Here is a 17,418-nt window from a genome sequence, read left to right on the forward strand (position 1 = left end):
TGCCTTCTGTGCAAGCCAATTCTGGATCCACAAAGCAAGGTCCCCTTGCATCCCATGCCCCTTACTTTCTCAATAAGCCTTGCATGTGGTACCTTATCAAATGCCTTGCTGAAATCTATATTCACTATATCTACTGCTCTACCTTCATCAATGTGTTTAGTCACATCCTCAAAAAATTCAATCAGGCCCGTAAGGCACGACCTGCCTTTTATAAAGCCATGCTGACTATTCCTAATCATATTATGCCTCTCCAAATGTTCATAAATCCTGCCTCTCAGGATCTTCTCCATCAACTTACCAACCACTGAAGTAAGACTCATTGGTCTATAATTTCCTGGGCTATCTCTACTCTCTTTCTTGAATAAGGGAACAACATCTGCAACCTTCCAATCCTTCGGAACCTCTCCTATCCCCATTGATGATGCATAGATCATTGCCGGAGGCTCAACAATCTCCTCCCTCGCTTCCCACAGTAGCCTGGAGTATGTCTCTTCTGGTCCCGGTGACTTATCTAACTTGATGCTTTCCAAAAGCTCCAGCACATCCTCCTTCTTAATGTGTATATGCTCAAGCTTTTCAGTGCGCTGTAAGTCATCCCTACAATTACCAAGGTCCTTTTCCGTAGTGATTACTGAAGCAGAGTATTCATTAAGTACCTCCGCTAGCTCCTCTGGTTCTATACACACTTTTCCACTTGATTGGTCCTATTCTCATGCGTCTTATCCTCTTGTTTTTCACATGCTTGTACGATGCCCTGGGGTTTTCCTTAGTCCTGCTCACCAAGGCCTTCTCATGGCCCCTTCTGGCTCTCCTAGTTTCATTCTTAAGCTCCTTCCTACTAGCCTTATAATCTTCTAGATCTCTATCATTACCTAGTTCTTGAACCTTTTGAAAGCTTTTCTTTTCTTCTTGACTAGATTTACAACAGCCTTTGTACACCACGGTTCCTGTACCCTACCATCCTTACCCAGTCTCATTGGAACCTACCTATTCAGTACCCCACACAAATATCCCCTGAACATTTCCCACATTTCTTCCATATGCTTCCCTGAGAACATCTGTTTCCAGTTTATGCTTCCAAGTTCCTGCCTGATAGCCTCATATTTTCCCTTACTCCAATTAAACACTTTCCTAACTCTTCTGTTCTTATCCCTCTCCAATGCTATGGTTAAGGACATAGAATTGTGATCACTATCTCCAAAATGTTCTCCCACTGAGAGACCTGACACCTGACCAGATTCATTTCCCAATACCAGATCAGGTACAGCCTCTCCACTTGTAGGCTTATTTACATACTGTCAGGAAACCTTCCTGAACACACCTACCAAACTCAACCCCATCTAAAGCCCTCGCTCTAGGGAGATTACAATCAATATTTGGGAAATTAAAATCCCCCATCGTGATAACCCTGTTATTACTGCACCATTCCAGAATCTGTCTTCACATCTGCTCCTCGATGTCCCTGTTACTATTGAGTGGTCTATAAAAAACACCCAATAGTGTTATTGACCACTTCCTGTTTCTAACTTCCACCCACAGAGACAGAGTAGACAATTCTTCCATGACTTCCTCCTTTTCTGCAGTGTGACACTATCTCTGATCAGCAGTACCATGCCCCCACCTCTTTTGTCTCCCTCCCTGTCCTTTCTGAAACATCTAAGCCTGGCACTCTAAGTAGCCATTCCTGCCCCTGAACCATCCAAGTCTCTGTAATGGCCACAACATCATAGCTCCAAGTACTGATCCACACTCTAAGCTCATCCGCTTTGTTCATGATACTCCTTGCATTAAAATAGACACATCTCAAACCATCAGTCTGAGCGCATCCCTTCTCTATCATCTGCCTATCCTCCCTCTCACACTGACTACAAGCCTTCTCTATTTGTGAGCCAACCGCCCCTTCCTCTGTCTCTTCAGTTCGGTTCCGGCCCCCAGCAATTCTAGTTTAATAACTGAAAATTCTTCTCCTTGTAAATCTACCCAATAAGCATTAAGTTGCAAATACAATTTAGAAATGAATTATATTTTAATTTTCATTTCATACCAAAAATGAAAAAGAATCTAAGAGTTTTCTTGAGATATTTTGTTGGATTGATTAATTTCATGCAACCAGATAGCCTTACTTAATCTGATAATGTAAAATACCTTCTACTACAGCCAAAAGACACAAACTAGAAAGCTTCAGAGTTAGATTTAGAAAGGACTACTGTTATTCGTACAATACCTGATATCAGTGACACTGTTGAATCTATCTTCCAGAAACTGTAGGAATTCACAGGGTGATGTGAAGTAACGGAAGGTATAAAAGAATTGCTGAACATATCCTCCTATTAAAGCATTGCTGTAAGAATAAGCACAATGTTAATATTCTCATTGTTATGACTTTTTATCCAGCTGACTTGAGCTACGACAGTAGGGCAGAATAAAAGACATGTATAGAGTTAACCATAAGTTTAGATACCATCATTTGCCCCCTCCATTTCTCAATTATCCCATCAGCCTGAGAAGCAACCTTGTAAATTGGAAGTTTTTTTTAAGTATTGCCCAATTATGCCCAGAAAGCGAGTTTGTATCAAAGCCTGCAGGAAATGCAAAGGATCATGAGCAGTCTGGTCCTAACCTGCCCAACCCTACCCATGAAACACAAAATTCCTATCCCCTCTCAGAATGTCGACACTAATCTAGGATTTGGCCAGTGCCCACACTACAGCTTAGACCTCATAGGATCGCAATGCAGTCTAATCCTGATCTTCAAGGTATACACACAAAACCATCTACAGCAGGAGTTCCCAACCTTTTTAATGGCATGGGCAAATACCATTAACCAAGGGGTCCATGAACCCAAGGTTGGGAACCCCTTATCTACAGCCTTCTCTAGTTAAGCTGCAGCCATTGCTCCATATGCTTAAGGTACCAGGAAAGGCAGTTAGAGGTATTAACAATGAATAATTCTTGGTCAAATCATTGCTACATGTTCTTTTAATAACTAGACGGGGTACTCTATTTTTTTTTGCCAAAAGGACACTGAGATGATCAACTACAATAAGAGGGTAAAATGGGAAATGTAATGGATATGTGTTCTAAGATAATATTCAGAAGTACAGTCATTGGTGGAGGCATTGCGCAGCATAATTTGGCAGAACTGGCATCAAATTAGCTTTGCCTGGGCTGACATCACCAACAGTCTCCTCTGCCTAATTCTGGCATGCCTTTTTTCATTTGTCAGGTAACGGTAATGCCAAGAGTGTGGAACAACAATTGAAGATCAAAACTTGAAGCTAATCAAAGTGAGTTTGATGAGACGAATCTTGAAAGATGGATTGGAAATTCATTGCAGGCAGATTCAGTGAATGCACAGCAAAACCAGTTTCTCTCTTAAACCCCAGCACTTTGGCAGCTCAGTTCTTTTTGCTTCTAAACCATAAGTAAATTTATATAATTACAATTCTAATACATTACCACCTGTCCTGCGTGTTCTGGCAATAACATTGTGTAATATTGTCACACTTGCCCTCGTCAGGCATTGTCTTGAATTCAAAATATTCCTTCTTGGTTGCAAATCTCCCTCAGGTTTTACTCAATACTACTTCTATAACACGTCTTGCATCCCAAGATCATCCCCAGTTTACAACAGACTTGTGTTCCTATTGACTGTTCATCACCTGAACCGTTCACAAGTCTGAAATGCAACTGCAAACTGAACTCTCACCCGGCAGAGGATGCCTGCAGCCCTGCAGCAGCTGGCAAATCCATACTGCTTGTCTCCAAAAAGTTGGTTTGTATCTAAACCCTGTACATAAAATGCATATTCATAAGCCAGGGAGGACCTGTATTTTATTTGGTCCATCTACGTATTCAACACCAACATGGCCAAGTCTTATTCATGGGAGTTTTCTCCCTGACACCTTCTGTCTTTTTTGAAATCTCAGTATAACCATTTCTTCACAGTGTATTTTTTGGAACATTGGCCATTTCCCTGATTACTTCCATTTGGTTTCTGTCTACATTTATGAGATTAAAGGTTCTGCATAAATGGATAGCCTATTGCATGCCGTGGGAAACTAGAAAATTGTGCGCCGTGCTTCTATAGGGGAGAACACCTCTCTCCGGATTTGCCCTCACAAGGGTAAAGAACTGCAAGTGCAGTGCAACAGAGACGTTCTCCACCTGGATACTGATGAAAGGTCATTATCTCTTAAGAGTTGCTTTAGGAGGTCAGATGCTGCTGTATCCTTTAAAGGTCTCATTGTGCAGCCACAGAAATGCAGCAGTGCAGTTTTCATTGAACAGACTGAACAAGGAAATCCCACTGCAATCAAAACATTAGGTGATTTAAACAAAATGAAGGTTGCTGCCTGTGGATCATTTTGGAAAGTACCAGGGTCATAAAAACTTCCATACAGAAACATATTCTCCCATTTTATCGAGGACTCAGTAACATTCCTTGCTCTGTGCCATTTACCTGCTGTACAGGTAAGCCATCAAACCCGCTGACGTGCCTGCTTGAAGTAGTTGTGTCTTGTTCTCGCTGCAGCTCAGGTCACCTCCTGGCGTTTGAAAGGTGAGAAAGGAAATGCTGTTGCTGGACTGGAGGTCTAGTGCCACCCACTGGAGTGGAGAGCTGACCAGTGAATGGAGCAGAGGGGGATCCAAACCCCACAGCTCCATCTGCAAAATCTATGGAGACCAAAAATAACACCAAGAACATTCTGCATTATTAGCTTGAATATCTTAACAAGAATAACATAACTTGAGGCAAAAAACTACTTAAATAATGAAAAGAAAACATTAGAGATGAAGCAAAATCCAATGAGCATAATTTTAAGCAACACACATAAAAGTTGCTGGTGAACGCAGCAGGCCAGGCAGCATCTCTAGGAAGAGGTACTGTTGACGTTTCGGGCTGAGACCCTTCGTCCTGACTTTTATGTGTGTTGCTTGAAATTCCAGTATCTGCAGATTTCCTCATGTTTGCGAGCATAATTTTAATTTCCTTTGAGGGAATGTAGAAGTTAAAACCAAGTAAGGCACTTCCCTGAAGAGGCAGATTATAAAAAATATATTCCCTTCCTTTGTTGGGCCAAGAAAAATAGAAATGTTGTGGTGGACCAGTAAAGAAAGTACAGTACTGTCCTCTCATTCTGCTGACCTCCCATCTCTGAAATTACTGAGAGTGTTATACACAATTCTCTAATTCACCAACACTAATCCTATGCCTAGCCAGCTGCCTCCAAATCTAATTTCAATGACCAACATGGTCACATTGAATAAACATCCTATCCAGTCAGCAATTTGTTGGTGAAGGCCTGGCTTTAAATCAAGTTGCATATCCTACTGCTGTTACGTACCGGAACAAGGCCTGTGGTACCCTTACCAGCAGAAGGATTAGAGTTACGAATATACCAACATTAATAAGCTGGGAAACTGTGAGTGTTTGCACAGTAGAAACAATTTATAACCCACAAAGCCAGAAGTAGTGAACCATCCCAACTTGCCTTGAGGGAACCAAGGGCTAGGAGTGGACAAGATGAGAGAACAGAGATGATGATATTCTGTGACTTTTGACTGTCCACAGGGCTATAATATTCACAAAACAATAATAAAGTAGATTCCAAACACGAGAAAGTCCGCAGATGCTGGAAATTCTAACTCAGCAGATCCGGCAGCATCAATGGAAAGGAGTAAACAGTTGACATTTTGGGCCGAGACCCTTCTTCAGGGCTGAGAAGGAAGGAGGAAAATGCCAGAATAAAAAGGTGTTATTGGAAAATTACTACAGATAATTTTCCAGCTGGGGGGGGGCGTGGCTTTGGGGTTCTCACATTTAACTGTCGTTTATTCTTTGGGGCACTTCTCTGTTTTCGTGGATGTTTTACAAAGAAAAAGCATTTCAGGATGTATATTGTATACATTTCTCTGACATTAAATTGGACCTTTGATCCTTTGAGATGTGTACTGTATCTGAAATATTTGGTTATTTTTGTCAGCAGAACTAAATAGTTAGTAGGTTTTATTAACCATAAGGTGGGTGCAGAATATTTAAGGTTTATATTTTACCACCTGAAATTGAGTACTGGATTCCTTTCTGGTCATTTTAAGAGGAATATAAAAGCTCTACAGAGGGTGTGGAAAAGATTTACTACAAGAAGCTGTTGCTACAAGGTTAGATGTAGTGAGGGTAGAGATTTTCACCTTGGCAAAAATAGTTAAAATGTTTTTGTAAGAACTAGAGGTGTGAAAGATCACGATCTGAGATCTTAACATTATCTCTTTTCCTATGAAGGGCAAAAGGTGACAGTACATTTCCCCACTGATGTCTGACAACTCATGGTGTCAGTATTATTTTTATTTACAGTCTGTCTTCTTTTGCACATTAATTGTTTGTCAGTCTTTTCTTATGTATAGTTTTTCTGTAAAATTCTATCGTATTTCTTTTTCACTTCAAATGCCTGCAAGAAAATGAATCTCAAGGTAGTATATGGTACCACGTGCATACGTTGATAATATATTTACTTTGAACTTTGAACTTGTGAATGCAGGCCTTGGGAAGGGACACTGATGGGGAATGCTTATTCAGCTTGACTGAATGGTTGGTCTTTCATGTTGCTGGTGATATCATATTTCAAAATCACATTCAACCAAATAGTATGAAAAGAAAATGGCTTTTCTCTTATTTTTCGTGAAAAGAGAATGATCTAGTGGCAGGAATAAGAGCAAATCTACAGATGCTGGAAATCAAAGCAACACACACAAAATGCCGGAGGAACTCAACAGGCCAGGCAGCATCTATGGAAAAGAGTACAGTTGATGTTTCTGGCTGAAACGTCGACCGTACTCTTTCCGTAGATGCTGCCTGACCTGCTGAGGTCCTCCAGCATTTTGTATGTGATCTAGTGGCAGAAATTACTTTTCTTAAATTAACACTGTTCAACCAAATTATTTTAATTAATGTCTCCTTTCTTAATTAAGATGATCAAACATCATGTTACAAACATATTTTTGAACATAGAACATAGAATAGTACAGCACATTACAGGCCCTTCGGCCAACAATGTTGTGCCGACCCTCAAACCCTGCCTCCCATATAACCTCCCACCTTAAATTCCTCCATATACCTGTCTAGTAGTCTCTTAAACTTCACTAGTGTAATTTCACTGGTGTATCTGCCTCTACCACTGACTCAGGCAGTGCATTCCACGCACCAACCACTCTCTGAGTAAAAACCTTCCTCTAATATCCCCCCTTGAACTTCCCACCCCTTATCTTAAAGCCATGTCCTCTTGTATTGAGCAGTGGTGCCCTAGGGAAGAGGCACTGGCTATCCACTCTATCTATTCCTCTTAATATCTTGTACACCTCTATCATGTCTCCTCTCATCCTCCTTCTCTCCAAAGAGTAAAGCCCCTAATCTTCTCCCTTAATCTCTGATCATAATCCATACTCTCTAAACCAGGCAGCATCCTGGTAAATCTCCTCTGTACCCTTTCCAATGCTTCCACATCTTTCCTATAGTGAGGCGACCAGAACTGAACACAGTACTCCAAGTGTGGCCTAACCAGAGTTTTATAGAGCTGCATCATTACATCGCGACTCTTAAACTCTATCCCTTGATTTATGAAAGCTAACACCCCATAAGCTTTCTTAACTACCCTATCTACCTGTGAGGCAACTTTCAGTGATCTGTGGACATGTACCCCCAGATCCCTCTGCTCCTCCATACTACCAAGTATCCTGCCATTTACTTTGTACTCTGCCTTGGAGTTTGTCCTTCCAAAGTGTACCACCTCACACTTCTCCAGGTTGAACTCCATCTGCCACTTCTCAGCCCACTTCTGCATCCTATCAATGTCTCTCTGCAATCTTCGACAATTCTCTACACTATCTACAACACCACCAACCTTTGTGTCATCTGCAAACATGCCAACCCACCCTTCTACCCCCACATCCAGGTCGTTAATAAAAATCACCAAGAGTAGAGGTCCCAGAACAGATCCTTGTGGGACACCACTAGTCACAACCCTCCAATCTGAATGTACTCCCTCCACCACGACCCTCTGCCTTCTGCAGGCAAGCAAATTCTGAATCCACCTGACCAAACTTCCCTGGATCCCATGCCTTCTGACTTTCTGAATAAGCCTACCGTGTGGAACCTTGTCAAATGCCTTACTAATTTTGCTTAGTTAAGGGTGTGAATAGAGTTTTGTGGATTCTGATGTAAATAAAGGAATACAAAATGTTTCAGATAAAGTATGGATGTGTAATCTAAAACCGTATTAACTTTAACAATAATAGAAAATATACTGTATATCATCAAACCTTAACTAATAGGATCCCTATAAAACTTAACAGCCATTCTTTAATAGTTTTAACATATAAAATACCTCAAGATACTTCTTCTCCTGATTAAGCAGTTCCACCTTCACCTTTACTTCCTGAAGTTCTTGCTTCAATTTGGGCAACATCACCTTTGCATCAGTTCCTTTAAATTAACATGTAAAAATACATTATGAAAATATAGCCTAAACTCAAATACTTCAACTAAAGACTCAGAAAAATTTTTGACTTGGTTTTCTCCCTCTTCGGATAACTTAAGCTTAGGTGCCACTGGTTAAGAATGTCCTTATACTGTCATTTCTTGTTCGGTCTAAGATTTTCCATTTTGCAGCGACGTAACAGTGCAATGTAAACTGAAATGAGGACTCAGATTGAGTCTGGAGTACCACAGTAGATGACTGGCCTTGAAGGACGTTACAAACTTCCTGGGAGAGCAGTATGCTGGATTTTGCCTGAGTTTGGTTAGAAGACCTGCTGAATGGACTGGCAAGTTGGAAAATGTCAGCAAATTCAAAAACTGTAACACAAAAAGCTGCAAATAGTGACTCACTAATAGACAAATGAAAACCATTGCAAACCTCAGGCGATATTTAATTGGTTTAATCAATGTAACTATAAATCAAGCTATTGGAAAATTTCTTGCAGAGGGTCTTTTCTGGCAGCAAGAATGATACGGTCTTCAAAATTGATTAGACTTTGGTCTGTAAGTAATCTCATAAGGACATGATATATGAAACTGACAGATCCTGAACTATTTTTCATACAGGATGACATCAGAAAAGTAACCCTTCTGTGTTCAATAGGTAGAAGACTTAATTGATTTGAATCTTGAATTGCCCACTGCCTGTATGTGGCTGACAGCAGAATTTCTAGCAGCACTCAATGGACTTAGGCCTCAAGCTGCGGGGTCACTTGCCTTTCAGCCGCTGACGGGGAGGCGTCCGAGTCATCGTGCTCTACTGGGGGTGGTGTAGTGCTGCTGTGGTGACTGAAGATTTAAAATAGACTGAAAGGTCTGGGCTGTATACATATATATTTGCCTGGTTGTGTTTTGTATATGTGAAGACTGGGCCTCAAAACCATGGTGTTGCCTAGCGAGTGTTAGGGGCCAGTCAACAGATGACATCGGTTGGCTGGGTGGGTCTAGACTATATATGTATATATATGCATGTTCTGAGTCGTTGTATTTTTACTGGTACAGTCGACCTTCACTAATCCGAGTACCTGTAATCCTGTTCCTTCGATAATCCGGCACTGATTATGCTTAATGTGATCCTTCTGTAATTCGGCATTTTCACTAATCCAGCACTCCTCAGGTCCCAATGGTGCCGGATTAGTGAAGGTCGACCCGTATTCTATATGGGTTTGTTGACTTATATGTATCAAGTCGTGGCGGGAGGGAGTGGGGGACGTGGCCTCAGGAACCTTATTATGTGATTGTGACCTTGTGTGTGCTTACTGTGTGTGACTGTTGGTAATGTGTCTTTCCACCTTGACCCCATTGTAACACTGTCCCATTTGGCTGTATTCATGAGTATTCATATATATTTAAATAACAAAATTGAACTGAATTGAATTTCAGGCTGAATTTATGCTTAGAAATCTACTCATATAAGATATTCTTTTCAGGTCTTTTGCATATGAAAATTCAACCACACGCTTCCTATTGTGAATCAGACTTTTTATGGAGAAGCAGTTATAATGTCACTTAGAATGCTTGTTTAGTGAGATAGATGGAGAAATCCACACACATACTTGTCATTCCCATACAACCCGACCAGGTTTGCCCTGAAATTGCATAAAATAAAAGGGGATTCCCTGAGCAGGCAGGGCCAAGCACTGCAAAGCTGATTCAGCTAAGCCCCATTAGACCATAGACCATAAGACATTGGAGCAGAATTAGGCCATTCAGCCCATTAAGTCTGCCCTATCATTCCATCATGGTTGATCCCGGATCCTACACAACTCCATACACCTGCCTTCTCGCCATATCCTTTGATACCCTGACTGATCAGGAAATTTCTGCATTAAATATATACCCCCTTTATTCAATTAACGACTTTCCCTTGGGCCTCTCTACCTATTCACTCCTGCATCAGAGACCCTTCCTCCCTACCATGCCCTAACTTATGACCTTCATCTGTTTCTTATCGCTCTTGGCTACATTTACCCCAGGAATAATTGGTTCGTGAAAAACTCTCTTGCACTTGCCCTGCACCAACCATTAGTAACACAACCTTAGTTTCTGTCCATGGATTCCGTGACTGTGGGCACAGTTTCCTGTATGCATCCGTTGAATTGCTCTGTGTGCTTCCCAGAAACTTCCTCGTCAAAGCCCTCTCCCAACGGAAGACTGCATAAAGACTGCATGCTAATGGATGCATGACTATAAACTGCATGCTCGGAGAGGCTGGTTGGAGGCTCGAAGTTTTTGGACGGACTCAGAGTCCGCTGTGGTCGAGTGCTTCCAATGGTGCTGCATCGGCAAGTTGGCGGCGCTTGGAGGTTCATGGCAGGGACAGTTTCTCCCTTCTGCCGCCTGCGTGAGATGATGAGTCTATCGGGACTTTGAGACTTTTTTTTAGCATGCCCATGGTCTACTCTTTATTAAATTATGGTATTGCTTTGCACTGTTGTAACTATATGTTATAATTATGTGGTTTTGTTAGTTTTAGTCTTGGTTTGTCCCGTGTTTTCTTGTGATATCATTCTGGAGGAACGTTGTATCATTTTTTAATGCATGCATTTCTAAATGACAATAAACGAGGACTGAGTGTCCTCATAATCTAAATGCTTTCTCTAGTTGTCTGTCAAATATCTTAGGGTGATACATAATATAGGTATTTTTATGCTGCTCTTCAAATTGAAAGTAAATTTATTATCAAAGTACATATATGTCACCATATACTACCTTGAGATTCATTTCCCTTTAAGCATTTACAGGAAATACAGTAATACACTAGAATTTAAACAAAGATGGACAAACATCCAATGTACAAAAGAGGACAAGTCACGCCAATAATAAATAAGAAATTAAATAAATTACACATAGGACATGAGTTGTGGAGTTCTTGCAAGTAAGTCCATAGGTTTTGGAATCAGTTCAGCGTTGAGGTGAGTGAAGTTCTCCACGATGGTTCAGGAGCCTGATGGGTGTAGGATAATAACTGTTGCTGACCTAGTGGTATGGGAACTAAGGCTCCTGTACCTCCTGCTTCATAGTAGTGGTGAGAAGAAAGCATGTCCTGGAGGGTAATGGAAGCTGCTTTCCTGTGACAACACTCCTTGTAATTGAGCTCAATGGTGGGGAAGTCTTTGCCGGTGATGGACTGGGGTGAATCCACCATTTTTTGAAGACCCTTCTCAGCTGGTTGATAGAATTATTTGCATTTGATGACATGAGGGAATAGAGGCCTTCAGCTTGTGAGCTGTTTACCATGGCCAAATAGCGAGAAACACTGACAGGAAATTATCTTGGCTCTTTTCATTGGATAAGAGAAGCCAGACCAGAAAATGTATAATACTATATTTCCTCTCAATACTGAGATTCGTATCATTCAATGATAGTCCAATTATTCAAAGATGGCTCATGAATCCCGTTCTCTCTATTTATTCTCTCCCCCATGCACATTGATTTCACTTTGATGTAATTAATGTAAACTAGAGGTATATGACAGTCAAGTATCCAATTATGCTATCAACCTGCATGTCTTTGGGAAAGTGGGAGGAAATCAGAGCACCTGGGGGAAACCCATGCAGTCACAGAGAGAACACAGGCAGTAGCATAAGTCAGCACCAAACCTTGTTAGCTGGAGCAGTGAGGCGGCAGCACTATCTGCTGCTCAAAGGATTTTTAGTAGTGAGGACATGAGCTTGTCACATTTCCTAATGTGTTCATGAGCACCAGAAAGTGACCAGTGAAATCTGTCTCACACTTGTGGAAGTTCAGCCCACTCAGGCCAAGGTCATAGTCCTAGAAGCTGAATGCTACCTTAACTCCAGGCACCCTGACAGACATTTCACCCACCAACCTCATCACAAGGACAAGGACCCACTGTATATGGACGCACATTATTGTGGTGTATATGGCGAAACTACATTGCCACAGTTTGGCTGGCATTGAAAAATTCTTGGACTTTGGGGGGATCTTTTCAAAATGAAATTTATTCATCCATCACTGAAATGTAGACTTTAAATAACCGAGCATGCCTACTGAACAAATGCTCCATGTAGGACCTGAGACCACTGTTCTTAGGTGGGAATTGATTTAAAGGGCTCTTCATGTTGAGACTCGAGGGCCCAAGTTACAGAGAAATGTTGAATAGATTAGAACTTTACTCCCTGGAGCAAAGGAGAATGAAGGGAGATTTGATATACAAAATTATGAAGAGTATAGATAGGGTAAATGCAAGCCATTATATTTTCAACTAGGTTGGGTAAGACTAGAACTAGAGGTCATAGGTTAAGGGTAAAAGTTGAAATATTTCAGGGGAATGAGGGGAACTTCTTCACTCAGAGAATGGTGAGAGTGCGGAATGAGCTGCCGGCGGAAGTGGTGGATGTGGGTTCGCTTTCAATATTTAAGAGAAGTTTGGGTAAATACCTGGATGGGAGGCGTATAGAGGGCTATGATCCAGGTGCAAGTCGCTGGGTCTAGGCAGAATAACAATTCAGCACAGACTAGATGGGCCAAAGGGCTGTTTCTGTGCTGTAGTGTTCTATGACTCTATGTTACCTCCTTACCTCCATTACTTCAAATATAATTCAGATTTCCTTTGCACAAAAGTGGAAATCATGTAAGGGGTACATGGTACAGAGTAAATGGAATGGATTTCTTGTACTTCTTTTTATTTTACACAGCTGAAAGACAGCAGAAATACCCTTACTGTCTGTATGCTAATTTTAATGTTAGGCCAGTTTCCTTGTAGGTTTTAACAAAACAGAGAAAACAGTGATAATTTAATGCATAAATGTATGCTTCACCTTTGCTTCCTTTTTCCTGTTGCAGGAGTTTCTGATAGAATATTCTGGTTTTCCTGAAATTCTTTGCTTCCATCATCAGGTGTTGCTCAAGATTCTGTAATACAAAACACTAATATATTCACAGGAAATTAAAAAAAAACACCAACAAGTGTATCAAGTACAAATGTATTTTCATATACTGTACAGCAAACAATTGTGGATTCATATTGTTTCATTTACAATCCTTCACTGTCCTGTCACGTCATTGACGCATTGGTATCTCTAAGCTTCTATCACTCTTTAGTTGTCACAATTGTAAGAATTCCACATATCTGCTCTGATTGTGGCCAATGCACTTTGGGCAGTTAATTCATTAAGGGAAATCAAGAATTCTCTTGGAAACTTTGAAAGTGAATACTCTTTCCATTGAGTATTACATTAAGATTTCAACTTCTACTTAATTTTGTTACAATTCATAATTCCGCATCCAGCTTTCTCCCCATACAGGTCATGGTCCGAGAGGAATTTGTGCAGACTGGTTTGTCACTTACATATTTCTCTCCTAAGCAGTCTCCAGGAGTTACGATCTGTTTCCTCTCCAGTTCTGAAATCACTGATGAGGCAGCTTCAGCTACCCGTGTGGGTAGGAAATGCTTGACATAGAAGGTGGTGCACTATTTTCACTATTTTTGCTGCGCACCTGTGCACTGAACAAATGAACTCAAGGTTCTTAATGCCTTCCCAAATGATCATTATTTTCTGCCACTGTAGGCCAAGGATTTCCCAAAGCCAATAGGGATGCCACACCTTTTCAAGGAGTTTCTCAGAACATCACTGAATTGTGTCCCTTTGGTAACATTTTGCTGTAATGGAACTGGTAATAATTCCAGTTTTGAGAGTATTGTCAGACACGTGAGCAATGTACTCTGTCCATCAAAATTGACTGTGTCTAGGAAGAGCATCAGTGCTGGAATGTTGGCCTGGGAGAGGACAATGACATTCATTCATATATTCTGCCAATGGATATTGAAGCCAAAGAGAGGTCATATAATAGAGAAAAAATTAGTGGGAAGTTAGAGGATTGGGAAGCTTTTAAAAACCAGCAGAAGGCAACTAAAGTCATTAAGAAAGTAATGCTGGAATATGAAAGTTAAGCTAGCCAACAGAGAATACCAGAAGTTTCTTCAGCTACATAAAGTGTAAAAGAGAGGTGACAGTGGATATGGAACCGCTAGAAAACTATGCTAGAGAGGTAGTAATGGGGGACAAAGAATTGGTGAACGAACTGAATAAGTATTTTGCATGAGTCTTCACTGTGGAAGACACTAGCAGTATGGTAGAAGCTCCAGATGTCAGGGGTCATGAAGTGTGTTAAGTTACCATAACTAGAGAAGGTTCTTGGGAAACTGAAAGGTCTGAAGGTAGATAAGTCACCTTACCAAATGGTGTATACCCCAGGGTTCTGAAAGAGGTGGCTGAAGAGATTGTGGAGGCATTAGTAATAATCTTCCAAGAATCATTATATTCTGGAATGGTTCCAGAAAGCTGAAAAATTGCAAATGTCATTCCACTCTTCAAGAAGGGAGGGAGGTAGAAGAAAGGAAACTATAGGCCAGTTAGTCTGACCTCAGTGGCTGGGAAGCTGTTGGCGTTGATTATTAAGGATGAGGTCTCAGGGTACTTGGAAGCATATGATCAAATAGGCCATAGTCAGCATGGTTTCCTCAAGGGAAAATCTTGCCTGACAAACCTGTTGGAATTCTTTGAGGAAATAACAAGAAGGATTGACAAAGGAGAATCAGTCGATTTTGTGTACCTGGATTTTCAGAAGGCCTTTGAGAAGGTGCCACACATGAGGTTGCTTAGCAAGCTACAAGCCCATGGTATTAAAGGAAAGATTCTCACATGGATAAAGCAGTGGCTGATTGGCAGGAGGCAAAGAGTGGGAATAAAGGGAACCTTTGCTGATTGGCTGCCAGTGATTAGTGGTGTTTACAGAGGTCTGTATTAGGACCAATTCTTTTTATGTTATATGTTAATGATTTGGATGATGGAATTGATGGCTTTGTTGGAAAGTTTGCAGGCGATATGAAGATAGGTGGAGGAGATGGTAGATTTGAGGAAGTAGAGAGGCTGCAGGAGGACTTAGACTGATTAGGAGAATGGGCAAAGAAATGGCAGGTGAAATACAGTGTTGGAAAGTGAATGGTCATGCACTTTGGTAGAAGAAATGAAAGGGTTGATTATTTTCTAAATGGAGACAAAATACCAAAAACTGAGGCACTAAAGAACTTAGGAGTTGTGCGGGATTCCGTAAAGGTTAAATTGCAGGTCGAGACTGTGCTGAGGAAGGCAAATGCAATGTTAGCATTTATTTCAAGAGGACTACACTATAAAAGCAGCAATGTAGTGCTGAGACTTTATAAATCACTGCTGAGCCTCACGTGGAATATTTTGAGCTGTTTTGGGTACCTTATCTTGGAAAAGATTGCTGAAACGGGAGAAGGTTTAAAAGAGGTTCATGAAAATGATTCCAGAATTGAATGCCTTGTCATATGAAGAGCATTTGATGGCTCTGGGCCTGTATTCACTGGAATTCAAAAGAATGAGGGGTGACCTCATTGAAACCTATTGAATGGTGAAAGGTCTTGACAGAGTGGATGTGGAGAGTATGTTTCCTATGCTGGGAGTGTCTTAGACCAGAGGACACAGCCTCAGAATAGAAGGGTTTTTTTTAGTACGGAGAGAGGAGGAATTTATTTAGCTAGAGAGTGGTGAATCTGTGGAATCCTTTGCCATAGGCAGCTGTGAAGGCCAAATCTCTATGTATATTTAAGGCAGATGTTGATAAATTCTTGATTGGTCATGGCATGAAGGATACGAGGAGAATGCAGGAGGTTGGGGCTGAAAGGAGGATTGGATCAGGCATGATGAAATGTCGAAGCACACTCGATGGGCGATGGGCCTAATGGACTAATTCTGCTTCTTCACGAGGAATTCTGCAGATGCTGGAAATTCAAGCAACACACCTCAAAGTTGCTGGTGAACGCAGCAGGCCAGGCAGCATTTCTAGGAAGAGGTACAGTCGACATTTCAGACCAAGACCCTTCCTCAGGACTAACTGAAAGAAGAGCTAGTAAGAGATTTGAAAGTGGGAGGGGGAGGGGGAGATCCGACATGATAGGAGAAGATAGGAGGGGGAGGGATGGAGCCAAGAGCTGGACAGTTGATTGGCAAAAGGGATATGAGAGGATCATGGGACAGGAGGCCCAGGGAGAAGGAAAAGGGGGAGGAGGGGGAAAAACCCAGAGGATGGGCAAGCGGTATAGTCAGAGGGACAGAGGGAGAAAAAGGAGAGTGAGAGAAAGAATGTGTGTATATAAATAATGGATGGGGTAGATGAAGCCACACTCAGGTTGGAGGAACAATACCTTATATTCCGTCTGGGTAGCCTCCAAACTGATGGCATGAACATTGACTTCTCTAACTTCCGCTAATGCCCCACCTCCCCCTCGTACCCCATCCGTTATTTATAAACACACATTCTTTCTCTCACTCTCCTTTTTCTCCCTCTGTCCCTCTGACTATACCCTTTGCCCATCCTCTGGATTTTCCCCCCTCCCCCTTTTCCTTCTCCCTGGGCCTCCTGTCCCATGATCCTCTCATATCCCTTTTACCTGTCCAGCTCTTGGCTCCATCCCTTCCCCTCCTGTCTTCTCCTATCATTTTGGATCTCCCCTTCCCCCTCCCACTTTCAAATTTCTTACTAGCTCTTCCTTCAGTTAGTCCTGATGAAGGGTCTCGGCCTGAAACGTCGACTGTACCTCTTCCTAGAGATGCTGCCTAATTCTGCTCCTATATCTTATGGTCTTATTTGGTAGATACAGCTCTGATATTTCAGAAATTTGAAGTGCCTTATATTGGTAGCTCATGTCTCAAATGTGCACAATAAGGCATGTATACTACCCTCTAGTGTCGATAAACACTGGTGAGGAGTATAAAATCTTGATAGTTAACACTCTCTTCAAAGTTGAAAGTTCAAAGTACTTTAATTTCACCATATACTTTGAGATTTGCTTGCTTGCAGGCATTCACAGTAAAACAAAGAAATACAATCACCAG

General features: G+C 41.4%; 1 protein-coding gene across 2 annotated transcripts in view; it reads right to left on the minus strand.

The window, feature by feature from the left end:
* LOC134358989 (kinase non-catalytic C-lobe domain-containing protein 1) overlaps positions 1-17,418 on the minus strand; it is a 151,231-nt gene that overhangs the window by 29,833 nt on the left and 103,980 nt on the right. For both annotated transcript variants that reach the window (XM_063071751.1, XM_063071752.1), the window contains 4 exons: positions 13,318-13,411; positions 8,382-8,479; positions 4,463-4,677; positions 2,225-2,341 (listed from right to left, as the gene is read on the minus strand). In XM_063071751.1, the coding sequence (XP_062927821.1) occupies positions 2,225-2,341; positions 4,463-4,677; positions 8,382-8,479; positions 13,318-13,411 (524 nt within the window). The remainder of the gene's footprint in view (positions 1-2,224; positions 2,342-4,462; positions 4,678-8,381; positions 8,480-13,317; positions 13,412-17,418) is intronic.

The sequence above is a fragment of the Mobula hypostoma genome, chromosome 19 (genome assembly GCF_963921235.1).
Source record: "Mobula hypostoma chromosome 19, sMobHyp1.1, whole genome shotgun sequence".
In the NCBI taxonomy this organism is placed as follows: domain Eukaryota; kingdom Metazoa; phylum Chordata; class Chondrichthyes; order Myliobatiformes; family Myliobatidae; genus Mobula; species Mobula hypostoma.